At 36.3% G+C, this 20,370-nt stretch overlaps 1 protein-coding gene across 10 annotated transcripts in view; it reads left to right on the forward strand.

Annotated features, from left to right (window-relative positions):
• The window catches only part of FOCAD (focadhesin), a 270,485-nt gene that overhangs the window by 178,999 nt on the left and 71,116 nt on the right, over positions 1-20,370 (forward strand). For all 10 annotated transcript variants that reach the window (XR_011531312.1, XR_011531311.1, XM_070589694.1 and 7 more), the window contains 3 exons: positions 1,514-1,699; positions 6,183-6,304; positions 19,282-19,374. Coding sequence is in view for 8 of the 10 variants with exons in the window: in XM_070589694.1 (XP_070445795.1) it covers positions 1,514-1,699; positions 6,183-6,304; positions 19,282-19,374 (401 nt within the window). In the remaining 2 variants the exon portion in view is untranslated. The remainder of the gene's footprint in view (positions 1-1,513; positions 1,700-6,182; positions 6,305-19,281; positions 19,375-20,370) is intronic.

Genomic DNA, 20,370 nt, shown 5'->3' on the forward strand with positions numbered 1-20,370 from the left:
GATGCAGGCAACCTGTAGCAATCCTGCAGGAGGTTATCTGGGGAATATGTGCACTGACCTCACTGTTTCCACCCTCTGATCTCCTGTCCACATCTCCCATCAGATGAAGCAAACTAGAAGCCAGAGGACAAGAGAGCCGGTTGATGTCATTGTTAAAGGTTATTATTCCAGGGCACAGAGCAGGGTTAAGAAGGTAGAGGGGGGATCCGGAGGGGTAAATGGAAGACATTGCACACAGGTGTTCTCACGGCTTTGAATGGAGAAGCTTTGTTGCATGTATATAGGAATGACAGAACTGGCCATGTAATAGATGCTCCAGTGAGTACTTGCTGCCTTTAATTTAATCGTAGTCATTTAAAAGAGACTTAGATATATTCAGAATGAAATTCCAGTGTAGTTAGGTGGATCCTTGCTTTTTGTTCCTATAATAAGAGGAACATGCAGTGGTTTCCTTTTTTGTATTCCATACGATTTGTTTAGCTTTAATGTTTTTATTGTTTTTGTTTCTGCATTGGGCAACCTCTAGTGGTCCTTAGGAAAATAACACCTGAATATAAACCTATAGTCTTATCAAGTATTTTGTTTGGGTACCCTATTGTCTTCTGATCCCACATTTCCGTGTTACCTTATAATAAGGAAAAATGTCAAGCAGAAGAGACCTTGGGCTTCGTCAGAAGGAACACAAGCAAAGAAATATTGAACTATTATCCTGTTTTAAAATAATTGTACTGATATTGCCATGGAATGATGGATAGTTGTAAAAGGCCTCTCTAAAAACACCTAAGTGACAAGAAGGAGCCAGTCACGTGGAAATCTGGGAGTAGTGTGTTCCAGGTGGAATGAATAGCAAGTGCAGTAGCCCCTGACTTAGATGTGAACTTTGTATTATTGAGGAATGGAAAAAAGGCCATATGGAAGTATGTCTTTAACGTGGCTAGCAAGGAGGGCGGGTGGTAGAGATGAAGTTAGGGGCAGAATCAGGGGCTATATGTCATTGTGAGAAGCTTTAATGTTATTCTATGTACAGCGAAAAACCATTGGAAGATGTTAGAGAGGGGAATGACATACAATTCTGGCTTCTGGGTAGAGGATGGTTTGCAGGGGTGGTCATGAGGAAAAGAAGCCAAGAAACTAGTTTTGAAATTCACCCAGATGAAGAAGAGAGAAGATAATGACTGGACAAGAAGCAGTGAAAAGGGAGAGAGATGAATAGATTTGGGAATGTATTTTTGAAAGTAGATCTAGAAGGACTTGCTAATAGATTATATATACGAAGTGTTAGAAAGAGAATTAGGAATGACTATAAGTTTTTCAGCTTGAATAACTGGGTGCCATGTTCTGACTTGGGGAAGAGTAAGAAAGGGATGGGAATCAAGAGTTCTCTTTTTAGTCTTTTTGTGAAGTTTGCCCTGAAGTGTAGCTGAGTTGTTATATATGTATGAGTTAAGAATAAATGTTTCTATTCCGGGATACCATATTTACTCTACTTTTGATCTCCTTTTATCTCCTTCAGCTTTGGAGGAATTTTTTACATCACTTGTGAAGCAAGAAATGGTGAATATGCCCCGTGGGATATATCACTCTGCATTAAAAGCAGGTGTCCGCTCCGACCAAGGAAAGACTGTAGCAGGAATCCCCAATTTTATTTTGAAAATGTATGAAATGAACAAGCAACCAGGATTGAAACCTGGCCTTGCAGGTGAGCACAGTACATAGTATCAAGGTACAGGTTTTTAATGTAATAGATTAATTTCAACTTCCAAATAGGATGTAATAGGTCATGGCAGGACATTGCTGCTGCTGCTGCTGCTGCTAACATCTAGACACACCTGGATAAATGGCAAAAAGAAATCACATTTTAAAGGCATCAGAGAACTATAAAAGCAAAGATGAAAAAATGGACTAAAATTCCAGAATAGGGAGAACATTTTAGAACTCTTTCCCGTCCTCTGCTCTCCCTGTCCCTTGGGGGATATTCACAGATTCTGGTTGTGGGCTAGGATTGGGGCTTGGCTCAGGAAGAGGCCTGTTGGAGAATAGAGAAACCTGTGGAGCTTTTAGTAGTTCTGTGGAACTAGGGTGATGTGATGGTTAATTTTATATGTCAACATGATTAGGCTAAACGATGCCCAGATAGCTAGTAAAACACTATTTCTGGGTGTGTCTGTGAGTATTTCTCCAGAACAGGTTAGCATTTCAATCAGTAGACTGAGTAAAGATCGCCCTCCCCAGTGTGAGTGGGCAACATCTAATACTTGGAGGGCCTGAATAGAACAAAAGGCAGAGGAAGGATGAATTTGTTCTCTTTGCTTGAGCTGGGACATCCATCTTTTCCTGCCCTTGGACATTAGCACTCCCGGTTCTCAGGCTTTCGGACTTAGGCTGAATTATACCACTGGCTTTCCTGGTTCTCCAGCTTGCAGACAGCAGATCGTGGGACTTCTCAGCCTTGCTAATCTTGTAAGCCAATTCCCATAATAAATCTTCTCATATATATTTCTATATATATCCTATTCGTTCTGTTTCTCTGAAGACTCTGACTAATATGGGTGACAAGTTGGAGATTTCCCTCATAAGAAATTTGCTGAATTTTGAGTTTGCACTAAAAGTTAAAGAACTAGGCTGATTCTTCTGAAAGGCAAAGTAAAGTCTTCATTCTTGTGGTGCTTAGGAAACAAAGAGTGGCTAGGAGAATGGGCCTGAAAACAAAGCACGTGAGTCTAGAATTGACACTGAAGATCTACAGCTCTTTTTACCTGGGTGCACTACAGCTCTTTTTACCTTGGTACGTGTACTAGTTCTGGCCTCAGCCGGAGGCTGAAATTCAAGCTTGACCTTAGCAATTGCAGGAAGCAGAGAAACCAATAGAGATCTTGATATTCTTGTGGTGGCTGAGTGACAAAACTGTGGACTTAAGGGACCTCAAACACACAGCTTGTGTCTCCCTCAAGACATTTTCCAAACTTTGAAGCTTATGGGATGGGAGAGTTAAAGAGGTAAGCTGAGAACCTCTAAGAACAGATGTGAATCTCCCATAATCTTTCCATATTGAGAGTCAAAGACCAATTCAACTGTTAGTTGAAAATCTTGGGGGAGGCATGCCCTAGGAACAGGGTTGAAACAGAAGTAGACTGAGATTTACTGAAAATATAATCAGGCATCACTCAGTTCAATCCATGATTTGATTGAGATGATCAGTCCTTCAACTCTATGTGCCTAACAGAGGTGAAGAGTTTAACATCATTTAGAATTTCTGTAGTTCTTTCATATACTGTCTAGCATACAATGAAAAAGTACTAGACATATAAAAAATGAAGAAGCTAGAAATGGAGGGGACATTTTATGGAGATGAAGTCACTCTATTTAGAAAATATCATGATTCTAATCAGTGTATATGAAATAGCATTGCTTCAAAATATATGACAAAAATTAGCAGAACTGAAAGACGAAATAGATAAACCCACAATAAGAGTGGGAAACTTTAAAACATCTTTTTCAATAGCTTGACAAACGAGCAGGTAAAAAGATCAATAAGTTTACAAAATATCTGAACAATACTGTGAACAAATTTTGACTAAATGACTTATAGAACAATGTACCTTACAGTGATAGAATTCTTATACTTTTTAACTGTACATGGAACACTTAGCAAAAGGACTATATGATGGACCATAAACTTCAACAAATTTCCTCTGGCGACAATGGGATTAAGCTAAAAATAAACAACAAAAAGATAACTAGAATGTCTCCAGTAGACTTGGAATTGAACAATACACTTATAAATAATCCATGGACCAAAGAAAAAAATCAAAATGGAAATCAGAAAATATTTTGAACTGAAGGATAATGAAAATAAGCCATCACAACTTGTGTGATAAAGCTAAAACAGTGTTGGGGGGAAATTTATTCCTTCAATGCATGTATTAGAGAAGAAGAAAGGAAAACAATCATGACTTAAGCTTGCATCTCAAGAAACTTGGAAAAGAACAGTAAATTAAACTTAAAGAAAAGATAAAGGAAAGAATAATAAAGATAAAAATAAATACAATAGAAACATAAAATTAAAAAACAAAGCAAAGCAAAAAGTTGATTTTTTAATATGTTTAATAAAATTGATAAAGCCATTGTAAATCTGGACAATAAGATGTAGAAATATAGATTAGCTATATCAGGAACAACAAAGGAGACACTACTTCAGACCCTACAGCATTCAAAAAGATAATACAAGAATATTATAAAGACCTTTTAGCCAATTTTATAGTTTGGATGAGATATAGAAATTCATTAAAATATAAACCTTTGTAAAACTGACAGAAAGAGGAATAGACCACATGAATAGTTTGATATTTATTAAAGAAATTGAATTTGTAAGAACCTTCCCACAAAGAAAACCCTAGGTGCAGATGGCTTCCTTAGTGTATTTTTCCAGAAAATTAGGGGAGAAATAACAATGGTCTTTCATAAACTCTGATAGAGAATAGCAGAAAAGGAACACCCTTGATGAGATCAGCATGATCTTGATACCAAGTGCAAGAAGACAATATTACAAACCAGTCTCTTCCATGAACGTAATTGTAAAAATCCCCCCAAAATATATTAGAAAATTGAATTCAGCAATATGTACAAAGGATAATACATAACAATTAAGTGGGGTTAATTTAATGTTTGAAAATCAATGTAATTCATTACGTTAATAGAACAAGGCAGAACAATCTTTAGATGATCTCAATAGATTTGGAAAAAGCCTTTGAAAAGTTTAGCTCTTGATACAAAAAAGACTCTCATTAAACTGTAAATAGAGGGAACTTCTTTTATTCTGATAAAGAACATCTACAATGCTGTCTTTGTACTTAACACTGAAATATTGAAACTTTTACTCCTTGAAACTGGGAAAAAGATAACTGATGCTTGTTATCATGACTGTTATTCGGTCTCATAATGGAGGCCATAAGTAGTGTAATAAGCTAAGAAAAAGAAATAAAATAATAAGGATTAGGAAGGAATAGTCATTATTTGCAGGTGACATGATTGTACACATAGAAAAATTAAAAATAATCTACAGACTAAATAGGATTAATAAATAAATTTAGCAAGGTTACTGCATACATATGAAGGTCAACATATAAAAGTAAATTATATATTTGTATATACCATAACAAATAAAAAATGAAATTTAAAAACTGTACCATTTATAATAGCATCAAAAAATATCAAATATCCAGAATAAATTTAGCAAAAAGTGTGTAAAACCCTTACACTGGGCGCTACAAAATGCTGTAGAGAAAAGTTAAAGTAATCCTAATAAATGGGGTGATATACAATGTTTATGGACTAGAAGACTCCATGTTGTAAATATGTCAGTTCTCTTCAAATTGATATGTAGATTCAAGTCAATCTCAATCCATATCCCAGTAGGTTTTTGGAAATTGACAAACTGATTCTAAAATTTGGTGGAAATGGAAAAGACCAAATAGCCAGGGTAATCTTGAAGAATAACAAAGGAGGATATACATTACCAGGTATCAAGACCTGTTATAAAGCCACAATAATTGGCAGTGTGGTATTAGTGCAAAGATAGACAAACTGACCAATGGCAGAATAGATAGTGTCCAGAAACAGACCCACATAGACAAGGTCATTAGATTTATTACACACGTGACACTGCAGTACTGTGTGACCAGAGTGGGAAGGACTGGGAGGAGAAGTGTTAGAGGAGGAGGAGGGAGGGAAAGAGGGAGAGTGAATGTGTGTGAGTGCAGGGATGAGGGAAAACTTGTTCACTTGTGGGCATAAACTAAAGGAACCCATGTTATCAGTTCACAAAGACTGATATGTGCAAATCATTTGTCTTTAATAGAAATTTATTTCTTTAAAAAAGCTTGATACAATCTCTAGAAGTAACAGTTCACAAAATTTAAAATGTCACAGATTTTAAGTTTGTTCATTTATTTACAAACAAATAAGGCTTGTAGATAAGTGATTAAGTATGGTAACTTGTTCTCTGTTCTGTTTTTTCTTTTCTTAGACACCAATAAACAGTCAAAAATCATAATTTGCTTAGCAGATTCTCTTGTCGTCTCTAAATCTCTCTATCCAGATTGATTGAATGTGGATTACTGAGAATCTAATTAGTGAAATTTTTACACAAGAAATGTTTTTATAAGTTTCCTTTTTTTTTAAAGGTGGTATGTTATTTTGTTATGATATTTCAACGTATCAGAGTAAAGATGGCAAACCCTTGAATCGACTGATGGCCAGTAGAGGGCGAAGTTTCAAGCAGACCTCACTCGCTCTAGTGCATGAGGTGGGTGTCTTCCCATACTCTCTAACAGGTTCTTCTTGCTCTAGTGCATGAGGTGGGTGTCTTCCCATACTCTCTAACAGGTTCTTCTTGCTTGTATGATTTGGGGTTTTCTTCTGTCACTTTATGTTTGTGAAATTTAGTGTGTGTTTGAAAATAATTTTTCTCTTTATCATAATTAATTTAAGTTGCTTTTAAAGTCAACCAAAATAGCCGACCCAACTAAATACTGAAATATTTTGATGTATTAAGAAATGGCGTACTTCCCCTGCCACCTAGCCTAATTATTAACAATTAGTATCTAGGAATTTGGTTAATTTCATCAATGTTTAATTTTCGTTGTTTTGAATAAATTCCAACTTATTTAAATAATGCCTATTTCTTAATTCTTATCCTTTGCGACTGTGTAGGGCACCAGTGTGTATATTTTGTGGATGTTGAGTATTAACAGTAAAGAAAAGTGTTTGGGAAAAAAACCCTTTGGTTTTAGTGTTTATTTTACTTTTCCTTTAGGCCACCCTTTTAAAATAAAGTTTATATGATGCCATTAAATGATTTGTATGAAATCTGATCATTGCAGATCATAGCAATAGCAGAGGCAAGAGGGAAGCTGCAAATGACTTAGAAAATGTGCATTTTTATTGTTGTTTTTTGAAATTTTATGACAGTTACTCATTCACGTATATAAAAACTATGAATGAGTAACAAAATAAAATATCACAGCAAAGAGGTTTACTTTATGTAATTTAGACATTAGATACATTATAAATGGAAAATATACAAATTATAAAAAATTTAATTAGCACTTCTATGATAAGTTTGTAGTAAATCTTATTTTGATGTGTAATTTATAAATCTGATATCACTAATTTGGTTCAATTATATTTCATATCATACCAGTTACCACCAGTTAGCATAGCTGGTTTTAAAGAATCATCTTTATCCAATGCCACCCATGTTCTTTTCATATATTTAATTAGAGTTGAAATTATGTAAATATTTGGTTCAGAACCTTTTTCATCTAATACAGTGTCTTCATTTAACTAAGGAAGGAAGAAAGTTCTGGGAAAAGCAGTCTTTCTCTGTGAAGAAGTGAGGTTTAATTTCACTGAAGAGGGAAAAACATAGGTGATTTCTAGATTTGTTTTCCCTAGCGTCTTTGTAGGTGGTGTGGAGAAAGGAAAGATTTTGTACCTTTTCGTGTTTTTAAGCTGTGCGCTTAGGTGTTTAAAGAGTAACCAAGTGTTAGGTATTAATGGAAAGCTGATTTTAAAAGTCACCATTAGAAGAGAAACAAGAAAAAGTATTAATGTGGGGGAGAGCAGAAGACATCTGATAAATTCAGCACATGGTATCAGAACTTACGAGGTGTGCCTTAGATATGAACAGAGAAAATACTTGGGTTAAGACACTCGTTGCTTGTGTTGTAGAATGCCTAGAAAATTTCAAAGAGATGAGAAAATAAGATCATTATTTTAGAAGTCAATTGAAAGACATACTAGAATTCTGTCAAGTCTATGGTAGGATTTTAGCGTGGATTCATCTTCTGCTTACTATGATTCATTAAAAAAAAATGCAGAGAGAGAGAATGAGCCATGTGGTTCCTCAAACTATGTGACAACAAATAATGAGAGTTTTAAAGCTGGTTAATAAAAATAACAATTGCAATAATAATAGCTAATAACCAGCTCAGGCACTTTAAAGATTGTTATTCATATATTAATTCATTTGATCTCCACATTAACACTGTGAGGTTGGTGGTGTTAATTGTGCTCAAGATCAGAGAGCTGGTAAGGAGAGGAGCCTGGAAGCTGATCCCAGGCAGGGTCACTCCCATGGCCCTTGAACTACCTTATGCTGTCCCAGGTTAAGCAGGGACATTTGAAAAATACCTTTGGATTGTTCCAAGAAGACTCTGGTATTTCATGACTGGTCTTCTTGCTTCTAGTCTTTCTTTTGTTGCAGTCCATTTGGTACTTTTCCAGCTGGTGCTTCTTCAAACTCTGCTTTGGTTCCTATTGCTACTTTATTCTGTCTTTTATTTTTAAAAAGTCTGTCATGAGAGTTTCAATTTGTTTATTAACTCACCAATTGATGGACTTTGGGGTTGTTTCCAGTTTTTGGTGATTATGACTAAAGCTGCTATAAACATTCTCGTCCAGGGGTAGGTGTGGACATCTGTTTTCATTTCTTTTTAGTAAACAAGTACCTAGGAGTGGGATTGCTGGGTCGTATAGTAAGTGAATATAAGAAACTACCAAACTGGTTTCCTTGTGAATGCCCACCAGCCAAATAAGGGAGTTCCAGTTGCTCTGCCTCCTTGCCAGTGCTCCAAATGGTCGGTTTTTAAAAATGTAGCCATTCTCAATACGTTGGTAGTGGTTTCCCTTTTGTGGTTTTAATTTATGTTTCCTCTATGACTATTGATGTTGAGCATCTTTTCATGTATTAATTTGCCATTTATATCTTTTCTTCCACAAAGTGTCCTCATCTTTTGCCCATTTTTTAACCAGGTTTTCATTTTCAGATGAAAGTTCTTTATATATTCTGGATATACATCCTTTATTAAAATGTGCTTTGCAAATGTTTTACTTAATCTGTAACTTATCTTTTGATTTCCTAACCAGTGTCTTTTGAAGAGCAGATTTTTAGTTTTGAAGAATTCCAATTTTTCAAGTTTTTCTTTTTATCATCCTTGCTTTTTGTCTAACTGAAAGTTGCAAAGATTTTCTGTTTTTTTCCCCCTGTATTTTCTTTTTTCTTTATTTAGAAAAAGAGGTCTAATTCATATACCATAAAATTCACGCATTTAAAGTGTGCAATTCAGTGGTTTTAGTATATTTACAGAATTGTGTCACCACATTCAATTTTAGAATATTTTCATCACACCGAAAGGAAGCTCTGTTCCCATTAGCAGTCATTCTCCATTTTCATCACTCTCCATCCTCCAGCAACTGTGAATCCTCTTTCTGTTTCCATAGATCTGCCTCTTTTGGACATTTCATATAAGTGAAATTATATAATCTGTGGTCTTTTTGGTCTGACTTTTTTCACTTAGTATAATGTTTTCAAGGTTTATATAATATATTGTCACATGTATCAGTACTTCATTCCTTTTTATGACTGAATAATATTCCATTATATGGATATATCATATATAGTTTATCCATTAATCACTTAATCCATCTCCTATATTTTCTTGTAGAAGTTTTATGGTTTAAGGTTTACATTTTAGCCTGTGATCTATTGGAGTTAATTTTTTATAAGGTATGAGTTATATTTGTTGAATATACCATTCTTTCTTCATCTAGGCATCTTTGTTGAAAATCATTTGTTCATATGTGTGTGGGTCTATTTCTGTACTCAGTTTTGCCCCATTTGATCTGTGTGTGTATACTTTCATCAAAACCACATAGCTTAATAACTGTTGCTTTATAATAAGTCTTGAGATCAAGTAATATGAGTCGTCCAACTTTGTTGTGTTTTATTTTTAAATTTGTCTATCTTTGGCCCTTTGCTTTTCCAACTATATTTTAAATAAGCTTTGAGAAAACACAAAAAAGCCTGTTGTAATTTTGATTGGAAATGCATTGAGTCTGTAGATAATTGGGGAGAAAATTGACATCTTAATAATATTAAGTCTTTCAATCCACGCACAAGATATATCATTCCATTATTTTAGGTCAATGTTTTGTTGTTTTCTTATTACAAATCTTTCACATATTTTGTTAAATTTAATAAGTATTGCATATTCCTAAGTATTTTGATGTTACTGCAGTTAGACTTTTTTTTGTTTGTTTTAATTTCTGACTGCTCACTGCTAGTATATAAACATAATTGACACTTTTCTATGACTTTACTAAACCCACTTATACATCCTTATAGTTTTTTTGTAGATTCTTTTTGTTTTTCATTGTAATGTTGGCTGTGAATAGAGATGGTCTTAACTTTTTTCTTTCTGACCAATATGCCTTTCATTTCTTCTTCTTATCTGATTGCACTGTCACGGGCCCTCCAATGTAGTGTTGAATAGGAGTGAATTACGCAGTCTTCTTAACATTAAATATGATGTTAGTATAGAGTTTTTTTAGACATCGTTTATCAGGTTAACAGCATTTCCTTTTATTCCTAAATTGCTAAAAGTTTTTATCACAAATGGATGTTGAATTTTGTGAAAAATTTTTTCTGCATCTATTGAGATGATCATATGATACTTTTTTAGTTTCATGATATGATGAATTATTTTGATCGATTTTCTAGTGTGAACAAAACCTGCATTCCTGGGATAAACTCCACTTGATCATAATGTATTATCCTATTTATGTATTGCTGAATTTGATTTGTTGAGGACTTTTGCATTTGCATTTATGCTCATGAGGGATATTGTTCTGTAGTCTCCTTGCAATATCTTTGCCTGGTATGTTGTCAGGGTAATGCTATCCTCATAAATAATTATTCCTTAAATGTTTGGTAAAATTTTTCAGTGAAACCATTTGGGCTTGGAGTTTTCTTTAGGAATGTTTGTAACTATGAATTCAATTCATTTACTATATGAGACTGTTCTTTCTTTATATCTGTCTATCTATCCATCTATCTGTCTATCTAATCTGTCCGTCCCTATTAATCCTGAAGGGGGGATTTGAGTGGCACAGCATGTATAACAATTAGTGTCTATATCCTTTTTTAAAGTGTAAACTTCATAAAATCAGGGAGTTTGTTTTGGTCATGGGTAGCTCCAGTGCCTGGTATTCCTGGCACATAGTAGACACTTCATAAATGTTTGTTGAATTAAGGACTTAAATCCTTTTGAAACTTGTATGTATCCTATACTTCACGTGTGCATTTAGTGAGATGGTTTTCTTTTCCTGGAAATGTTGTTATTAAATCGATGGTGAATCTAATAATTGTTGAGGTCTTACTAAGAAATGACATTATTGTCATTTGAACAAGCTTTTATGTCCTGTTTTGCATTATTATTCATTTATATGGTTTAACCTCCCCTCCCTGTCACAGATTATATATCCCTACAGGATATTCTATGGCCTTCTGAATGCCTGCAACTCTAGGTGGGTGAGCCGGTGAATGCCTGGGTAAAAGAACTGTTTTGAATGTCTAAGTGCTGTGCTCTCATATTTTGAAGTGTATTTTGCTTTATGTAGTGGTCAATATTTCTCAAGAACTGTTAGTTAAATCAAGTAATTTGCAATGTCATGGAGAACTAGCTATTTAATGTAATCTGTGATGAATTCTTCCCGAAAGTGTTATATCCCCTTCCTTTTTGAAAACTGCGTATTTTTTTTCATTGACTTTTCTTGAAGGGAAACTCTCCTTTGTTACTTTTGGAAGACTCACAGATCTAAGTCTGGTTCCGATTTGACCTGACACTGGAGGCAGTTCCGTGTAATCGCTGTTTTGTTTAGATTTCTGTAAAACTGGAGTGCCCTCTCTCTCTCTCCTCCTTTGAACAGGGGCCCACCAGGGGTCATTTCAGATCCACTAGGGCTTCTCCGAGTTCAGATGACTGTCCTCTTCTGCTCTGATTGATAATTACTACTTCTCACCCTGAGACTAACTTGGCTACTGATGACGAGGAAGCTGAAGGTGAACGACAGTTTCCTCCCTTAAATTTCCTGCCTGTCTTGTCATCCTTTGGCATTTCTAACTCTGACATGACACTCTCACCTAAATTAGAGGATACTGATTTGTCCCTGGATGGGAATGGCAGTCTTGCTTCATTATTTCCTCCATCTTGGGGCCCATGCAGATTTTCCTGATCCTGCTGCTGCTGCCCAACCATGTTTCCTACTCAGCATTAGATAGTGAGCTCTTTTTTCACTTTTATTTCAGAGAAGCCTAATCTGGACTTACTGGCAACACTACTCTGAATGAAATCGTTGTTTCTACATTCTTTATTTTTTTTCCACTGATCATAATTTGATTCTTTTTGCCTTATAAATTAACTTTGCTTTTCTTGTGCCTGTTTTAAATTTTTTCTCCAATGCCCAAAAGGACACGTGATATAGCCCATCATTTGAAATATGAGTGTATTTGCCTTTTTCTTTCAGTTCCTTCTTCCTTTAAAAACATATTTCTTATGAAGAACATGGAGTAGTGTTAGCATTCATGTGAAACGAAACATTTAGATGAAAATTCTGAATAATAATTGAGAGAAGTGGTATCTGTGCTTATTACACATTCTGCTTAGAAAACACTGTGAAAAGTATGGTTTGCTGTATTTTAGAGACTCCATAATTACCGTGTGATGTGAGTTGTTATGGTAACTGGAGTTCCCTCCTCCTATTAAATAACAGAGTAAATTGTTGCTTGAGATGTGATTGAATTGTCAGCTTTCAAGCTAATGTTATCCTGATGGGAAAGAGGAATAGGGGAAGAGGGGAACCTAGAGAGAGACTGAGGGGGGAGAGAGAAGGCAAGAGGGAAGACGGGGAGAGAGAGAGAGAGTTTGAAATGTCCAGAAAGCAAGGAGATGAGTGTCATTTTACTTTAAAAACATGTCCCCCATAAGCCATCCCTTTCTTGTCTTCCAATTACTATTTGTCAGGGGACAGGAATAATAAAAAATGATTTTGGTGCAAAAAAGATCACTATTGACAGAAAATTGAAGCCTGTTATTTCTTATAAATAAACAATGGGACATTGAGTGGCTTTGGGGTCTCTACCATTAAGTACAAATGGTTCTTCTTCTGGAAAGTGGGAGGAGCATGTGTGTATGTCACAGACCAAATGTAGTGGCTCAATTGAGGTTAAATGCTTTTATTCTTTTGATAATAGTATGTTTATCTGGGGAGCATGAAAAATGCCTTACTTTGTGAGATTGGGATTTTTGAAATCAATAGCAAACACTTAGTTTACCTGTCGATTTTTACCTGCTTCCCTACCTTTTCCCATTCTAGTTTGCCAATCAAACAACCTCACAAAGTTTGTCTTACTTGTTTTATAGTATTTAATTAAGGGCTATTAAAATGAGTATTTTCTTATAAATGAATAATCTTATTTGTTAAGATCACCCAAGAGCCAGAAAACACTATCCAATTTCTGGGCAATGTGTTCCGAACAGTAAATTAACTAATTAGATGGCCATGTAGTCCCTTCCAGTAAAACACATATCGATGAGGAAACAAGATCTACTTTTTCATTCTCTCTTTCAACATTCCCTGACATTTGTGAATTGTGTATCTAACCAGGATATTTTCTGTTGAGCTAGTATTTCAGGTATACTGAATTAGAACCTATATGATACACATAGAAAAGTTTAGTTAGGAAATTTCAAAATGTAGAGTTTATAACACCCACTTTAAAATTGCACCTGTCACTCACAGTGTTTTTATCTAAAATTCAACATTTCCTGACCAGAACATTTTGGACATACTTTTATAAAATTTCGAATACCTGTGTCCTCAACAACTTGTGTTTGAGTTTAGCCGTGACTACTAAACAAAGTTTTCTAACATTGTGTTTCAACAAGATTGAAAGTTGAACATCATAATTTTCTGTGATTACTTGTTTATGATAATATGGTTTTCACATGACACAATTTCGTCTTAAAGCAAATACTGTACATTTCATTCAGTTAAACTCAGCAGGTACTTAATTGAACATTAATGTGCGAGACACTGTTATGGGTACCACGAGAGGGATTCCAGGATGAACAGGACATGATCTGTGCCCTTTGGATGGTATAAGATTAAGGTCCAGACACAACTAATCTAAGATGGAATCTGGTGAGTGTTACAGGAGAGGCCTGTAGTGTACTGGGCCTATAGAGATGGGAGAAATTATCTCAGTAAGTAAAGATGAGAGGAGGACAAGACATGCAAGGCGGTGGACCCAGTGAGTGCAGAGGTCCTGTAGAATATAGGGTGGGCTTGGGAACTGGTTTATAAGCCAATTCAGCCAGAATACAGGTTAAGTGAAGGAGAGGAGCAGGAAATCAAGTGGGGAAATTGGTTAAGGATCTTGCCCAGCAGAGTTCTTACATGAGAACAAGTTATTTCTTAAAGTAAATGGTGTACTTTTGCTTCTAAAATACTTTGAACATAATACAAATTAGTTTGGGCTTTATTATTTAATGAACCATCAAAGATTTTTGAAAAGAAATTCTGAGTCAATATAATAGCAGCAGCACCTTGTAGAATATATTAGAAGGAGGAAAGATTTTAGGCTGTTAGATCAGTTAGGTGGCCTCAGTAATCTAGGCAGGAATTAGGACTAAACCAATGAGGAAGGAGGTAGGGATAAATATAGTACACATTTCAGAGGTCCCAGCTGACAGTTGAGTTGGGGGCAAAGGAGAAGTCCAGGGTAAACCTGGGTGACTGGGATATTGATGGGTGATATTGATAGAAACAGGAACAATAAGAGGAAGAGTGGATTTTGAATGATGATCACAAAGAAATGTATAGAGTGTAATAAATGGTGGGAGGTGAGTGTTTGAGAACTACTTCTAAAAGTAGTAATTTTCAAACTTTTTAATTGTATTGAGACATAATGTACATATGATAGATCTCTCCCCTTTTAGTGTATAGTTCTATGAATTTTGACAAGTGCACACCTTCATGTAAACAATACCACAGTTAATATAAGAACAGCTGTGTCACCCTAAAAATTCCCCTGTGCTCCTGTGTAGTCAACTCCTTCCCTCTCCCCCTTCTCCTGACAACCACTGAGCTCTTTTATATCACTCTAGTTAAAACTGTGTTTTAAAGAGTGCTAGGGACCACCACAAAGTAGGGTCAGGTGATCAAGAGGGTGAGCGCCAACTCCCCAGCCTTTGTCCTCATTTCATCTAGACGAGTTTTGCTTCTCTGTTTCTGTTTTATATATTGACATTTTACTTAACATTTGGAGTGGAGTGGAAAAATTACATAGCTAAACATTTGAGAGCTATTATTCTATATTGTTGCTGATAACACCTCTATGTGAGACGCCGTTTCTCTTACCTGGATCAGTGCAGTAGCCTCTGAGTAGTTTCTGGGCTTTGGCCTTTGCCCCCTACTGTCTCTTCTTAACTGAGCAGCATGATCCTTTTAATGTAGATTAGATCATGCTGTTCTTCTCAAAACCTTGTAATGACTCCCTATTTAGTAAGAGTAAAGGCAGGTCCTGAAAAGTGACCTAGAAGACCCTGCACTCTCTCTGGATACCTTATTAATTCGCCACCCTTCTCTCTTTCCACTCTCTTCTTGGCTCACTCTGTCTGTGCTAGTTACACTGACCTTCTTTCTGTTCCTCAAACAGGTCAGCCATGTGCTCACTTTAGGATTTTTGCTGTACCTTTTTTTTTAATTGAGGTGAAATTCACATAAAATAAAACTATTTTAAAGTGTACAATTTTGTGGCATTTAGTACATTCATGATGTGCAACCATCACTTCTATCCAGTTCCAAAACATTTTCATCATCCCTAAATGAGACCATGTATCCACTAGACAGTCACTCCCCATTTCTCCCCCCATTCTTTCTCTTCCCTCTCTCCTCCCCACCCCCCGTAACCACTTTGTGTCCTTCTGGCTTTTGCTTTCTGTCTCTAGGGATTTACCTATTCTGGGTATTTCATATAAATGAAATCATATAATATGTGAGTTTTATGTCTGACTTCTTTTACTTTGGCATAATCTTTTCAAAGTTCATCCACCTTGTAGCATGCATCAGTACTTCATTCCTTTTTATGGCCAAGTAATAGTCCATTGTGGATCTATCATATTTTGTTTATACATTCATTTGTTCATAAGATTTTGGGTTATTTCCACCTTTTGGCTATGGCGAAAGTACTGCTGTGAACATTTATGTACAATTATTTGTTTGAAAACTTATTTTCAATTCTTTTGGGTATATACCTAACAGTGGAATTGCTGGGTCACATGATAATTCAATGTTTACCTTTTTGAGGAACCACCAAACTGTTTTCCATAATGGCTGAACCATTTTACATGCCTACCAGCACTTACTTTGGTGTTTACATCTTCATCTCCTTCAAGTTTTCATCAGACTCCACTTTCTTAATGAGGTCTACCCTGACCACCCGCTTTAACCCTGTAAGCTGCTCCCTCACCTCATCCTCCTTCTCCTGCCAGCCCTACTTTCATGTTTCCCTAATGTGGTCTCTTGTGCACATGCACAGTGTTTCATTATACTTAACTACCTCTCACCCATAGAAACTCTTACTCTTTCTTATTCTTCTCTAAATCATAGAACCTTCTCATCTCAACAGTCCATGAGACACCTGTCATTGCAAGGGTATGTGAAGTTATAGAAAAAGTAAATTTCGCATATTCGTTAAAACTTGGTGCACGGTGGTTGAGAATCCTGCTTTATCATGTGCTGAATTACAAGGTTGCAACTTCATGATTTGGAATTATTTTGTTGATTGGGTTTCCTTCAAAGGCTTCTCACAAGTATAGCAAATTATATATAATTTTCATACTTTAAAAATGTTAATTGTGTTTTTCATCCTAGCAGCATTAACCCATATGGGTGGCTATATTTTGAATTGGAATAGCATCCTAAAATGTGTTTTTGTTAAAGATGGTCAAGGAAGTCTCTTTTGCCTGTAACACAGTGGAGTGTCAGGGGATGACTGTCTTCAAGCTGTTCCCTAAATCTCTCTGCAGTAAGGGAAAGAGCAAGAGAGTGCATTTTTAAAGAGATTTACTCACAGCCGACTCCACAGAACACTAAGACTAGGTATAATCTCATAAAACCTGAAGAGTTCAGGCTAGTGTCCAGGCTCGAGCATTCTGCTGTGTCCCTGTGCCCACCTTCAGATGTGGTTGGAGCAACAGGAGGAAGATTAGCTTTAACCTTCAGTTGATAACTTCCTTTTAAATAAGTTTCCTGGCATGAATGTCTTTGTTCTTAGAAGCTCAACGTTTGATTTGCTCATTTTGCTTTACGTTTTTTCCCCAATACTTTCTTTTTTTTTAAACTCAGGTTTAAGAAGCAATTGAGACCATTGTCTTTCCAAAAACATTCAGTGCCCTTTTTGCCCATTTGCTGAGGGCATGGATACTCTCAGTAATGTGATGATGCTCATGGATTTTTTTGACAGGAAAGTTTTGAAATATTTCAGTTTCTGAAGTAAGAGATAAAAAAGTTTTGGTTGTGGTGTTTGAGTGTTCTTCCTGTTAGATCCAAGTCTCAAACTAAGACTTAAAAATAATTAATGTGCTTTATGGAAAGGGAGCAGATTGATAGGAAAAAAGTTAAAGAAAATTCTCCACATTTTGGAAACAGAGAGCAAGGTCAAGGACTGAGTAATGCCTCCCCAGCTGGCAGTGCGGCCGAGGTTGTGGTCTGCTTCCGGGATAAGGCGAAACGGGAATTGATGGGCCCATTTCTTGAAGGATGTTTGTTGACACATTAACAGGGTTGCCCCTGCCGTATTTGACAGAGTGAGCACTTAATCAGAAATAGAAGAAATCTGTCTTTATAATTTTTTTAAAAGTTCATTTCATGGTCTGAATATCTTTTTCATACTGTTTGAGTATCTAACTCTTAAAAAAAAAGCAATAGTGGAATGAGAGGTGATAGATAACAGACAGAATTAATCTGTTTTGTTCTCTTTCTTCCCGTAAATTCTTCATAATTTTGCCTTAGAATCTGTGCCCATTTCTGACTCTCCCACTAGAAAGCTCTCTGCGGACACAGATCAATTGATAATCCTCATCTCCTCCTGTAGCGCCTTCTGTGTAGAAGGCCCACACTAAGATCGAGGTTAACAGAAGTACCAGAAGCCATGGGAGCCAACTATATTCAGAGAGGTTCTTCTCTTCCTCATCACAAATCACTTGAGAAAATTAGTTCTTAGACTACAATAAAATCTCCTTAAGCACTTCAGTGATCATGATTCTAGGGTAATTTTATAGAAATTTGTCCTTTTTGTTTGTTGTTGTTTTTTGTCTGTAGGACAGACTGAAGTTTGAGTTGTTTGCATTTAGATGAGAAGAGTTACAGGAAACATGAAATGTGATGCAATGTGACTGTTTTTCTTGAGTGATTTCTCTATAACAGAAGCAGACTTTGGGAAGATTTGTTGCAAGATAGCTGTATACTAATAGGTAGAAACAGAAATGACTATGAAAACCAGATGTTTTGTCTGGGTTCTCTCTTCAGAAACAGGGTTTCAGTGTTGGCATATATCATTTTTCTCTTGTTTACCCACACTGATTAAAGGGCATTTAACTAGTGGTGTACACAATTGCTGTGTGCAGTACTCATTTGCATGCTCTGACCATCATGGTCGCTACACAACATGATATTTCTCTTGGCAATTTAAGTTTATTACTTCAGAAATTGTCATACTGGAAATCCAGGATGTGAGCAATATTTATTTTTATTTAAAATTACTAGGGGGATTTGTTAGACCATACCTAGTTTCCTGACATTGGCAAGAGGCTTTACAGAGTTTCCCCTAATTTTCGAGGACATATTTGTATTACACATACATCTTAACTTGTTATTATTGTAGGATTTTATTTGCTTTAATTTAGAAAATTCCAGACTTATTTTATTTTGTCTTTATAGGACTCTAAACTCTTCTCCTTTGAAAATATCCGAAAGATCTTATTTGTGATTCTGATCCTAGACTGATCTGGTTTGTTTTAGAACCTAAACCATTTAAATGAAGGGAAAGAAAGAATCAATGATATAGTTTTTTTTTTTTTTTTTTTTAAAGATTTTATTTTTTCCTTTTTTTCCCCAAGCCCCCCGGTACATAGTTGTGTATTCTTCGTTGTGGGTTCCTCTAGTTGTGGCATGTGGGACGCTGCCTCAGCGTGGTCTGACGAGCAGTGCCATGTCCGCGCCCAGGATTCGAACCGACGAAACACTGGGCCGCCTGCAGTGGAGCGCGCGAACTTAACCACTCGGCCACGGGGCCAGCCCCTCAATGATATAGTTTTAATTTTATTCTGTTTTAATACGGTGCTGTCTAACTGATGATGTGGTATGTTTTTCCCACAGGTTCACATCCAGCTCTCAGAGTGGCACCGTGCAATTTTTCTCCCGCAGGCCTGGCTTGCATATATGAATCGAGCTTACCATGCCGTTTTACAGGTAATGAAGTCATAGGACGGTTTGCCCTAGGGGAGGGTCTCTTTCTTATCTCAAATTTTGCTGCAAATATGTATTTAATGTAAAAGCACTTGGGAAAATAGCACCGTCAAAAATGCAGTGGTTATTTTTGCTCATAAAAGAATGTGAGGAGTACATATATAACTGCCCTTGAACTTTAAATGTCGATGCCTCCATGTGTGTCCCGTCCACAGCTCCCCATTGAGTACTGCTCTCCTCTCTCCTACTGCTTTCTGAACATCTTCCGGATGTCCCCTGTGGGTCGCCTAGCACCTCCACTTGAGCATGTCCCCACCTGAGCTCATGGTGTGCCCTTGCACCTGTGTCTCCTCAAGCTGGACTTGCGTATGTCTCCAGGCTTAGCTCATAACCCTTCCCGTGAATTTTGTGTCTCAGCCTTGCTGAATTTCTTTGTTTTCCAAACTCAGCAGGTCTTCCCTAACCTCTTGACTTTTACACGCTGTTCCTTCTGTGGCAGGCACTGCCATTCCCTCTCTGCCCACCTTATTCTACTTGTTCTTCAGATCCTTTAATCTGGGAAAGCACCTGTGTGCTCCCCTGCCCCCTGGATTGTATGCCCCTCTTATGCGCCTCCTTAGAACCCGTGCTTCCCCTTTTGAAGCACCTGTCCCCTTTGTTATTTGTCTGGGGCCTCCCTCCAGTCATCTCTGCTCCATAAAGCTAGGAGCTGTGTTTTCTTCTCTGTTGTCTCTCTAGAAACTGACATAGTGTCTGAGACATAATAGGTGCTAAATAAATGAATTATGCTCAATTTGACTTCATTTAATGCAATAAGATTGTAAGTTATAGTTTGTGAATTTTTAAAATTAGAAATAATTTTTAATCAGTTTGGGAATACATGAATAGTTAACAGTATAAGAAAACAACTAACTCAATCATTTTTCCTAGCTTAAAATTCACTTTTAAGGATGATAGAAAAAATCTGGTGGTTCTTCAGTAATATATGGCCCAGAGTAA

This window comes from Equus przewalskii, chromosome 22, assembly GCF_037783145.1.
Source record: "Equus przewalskii isolate Varuska chromosome 22, EquPr2, whole genome shotgun sequence".
NCBI classification, from domain to species: domain Eukaryota; kingdom Metazoa; phylum Chordata; class Mammalia; order Perissodactyla; family Equidae; genus Equus; species Equus przewalskii.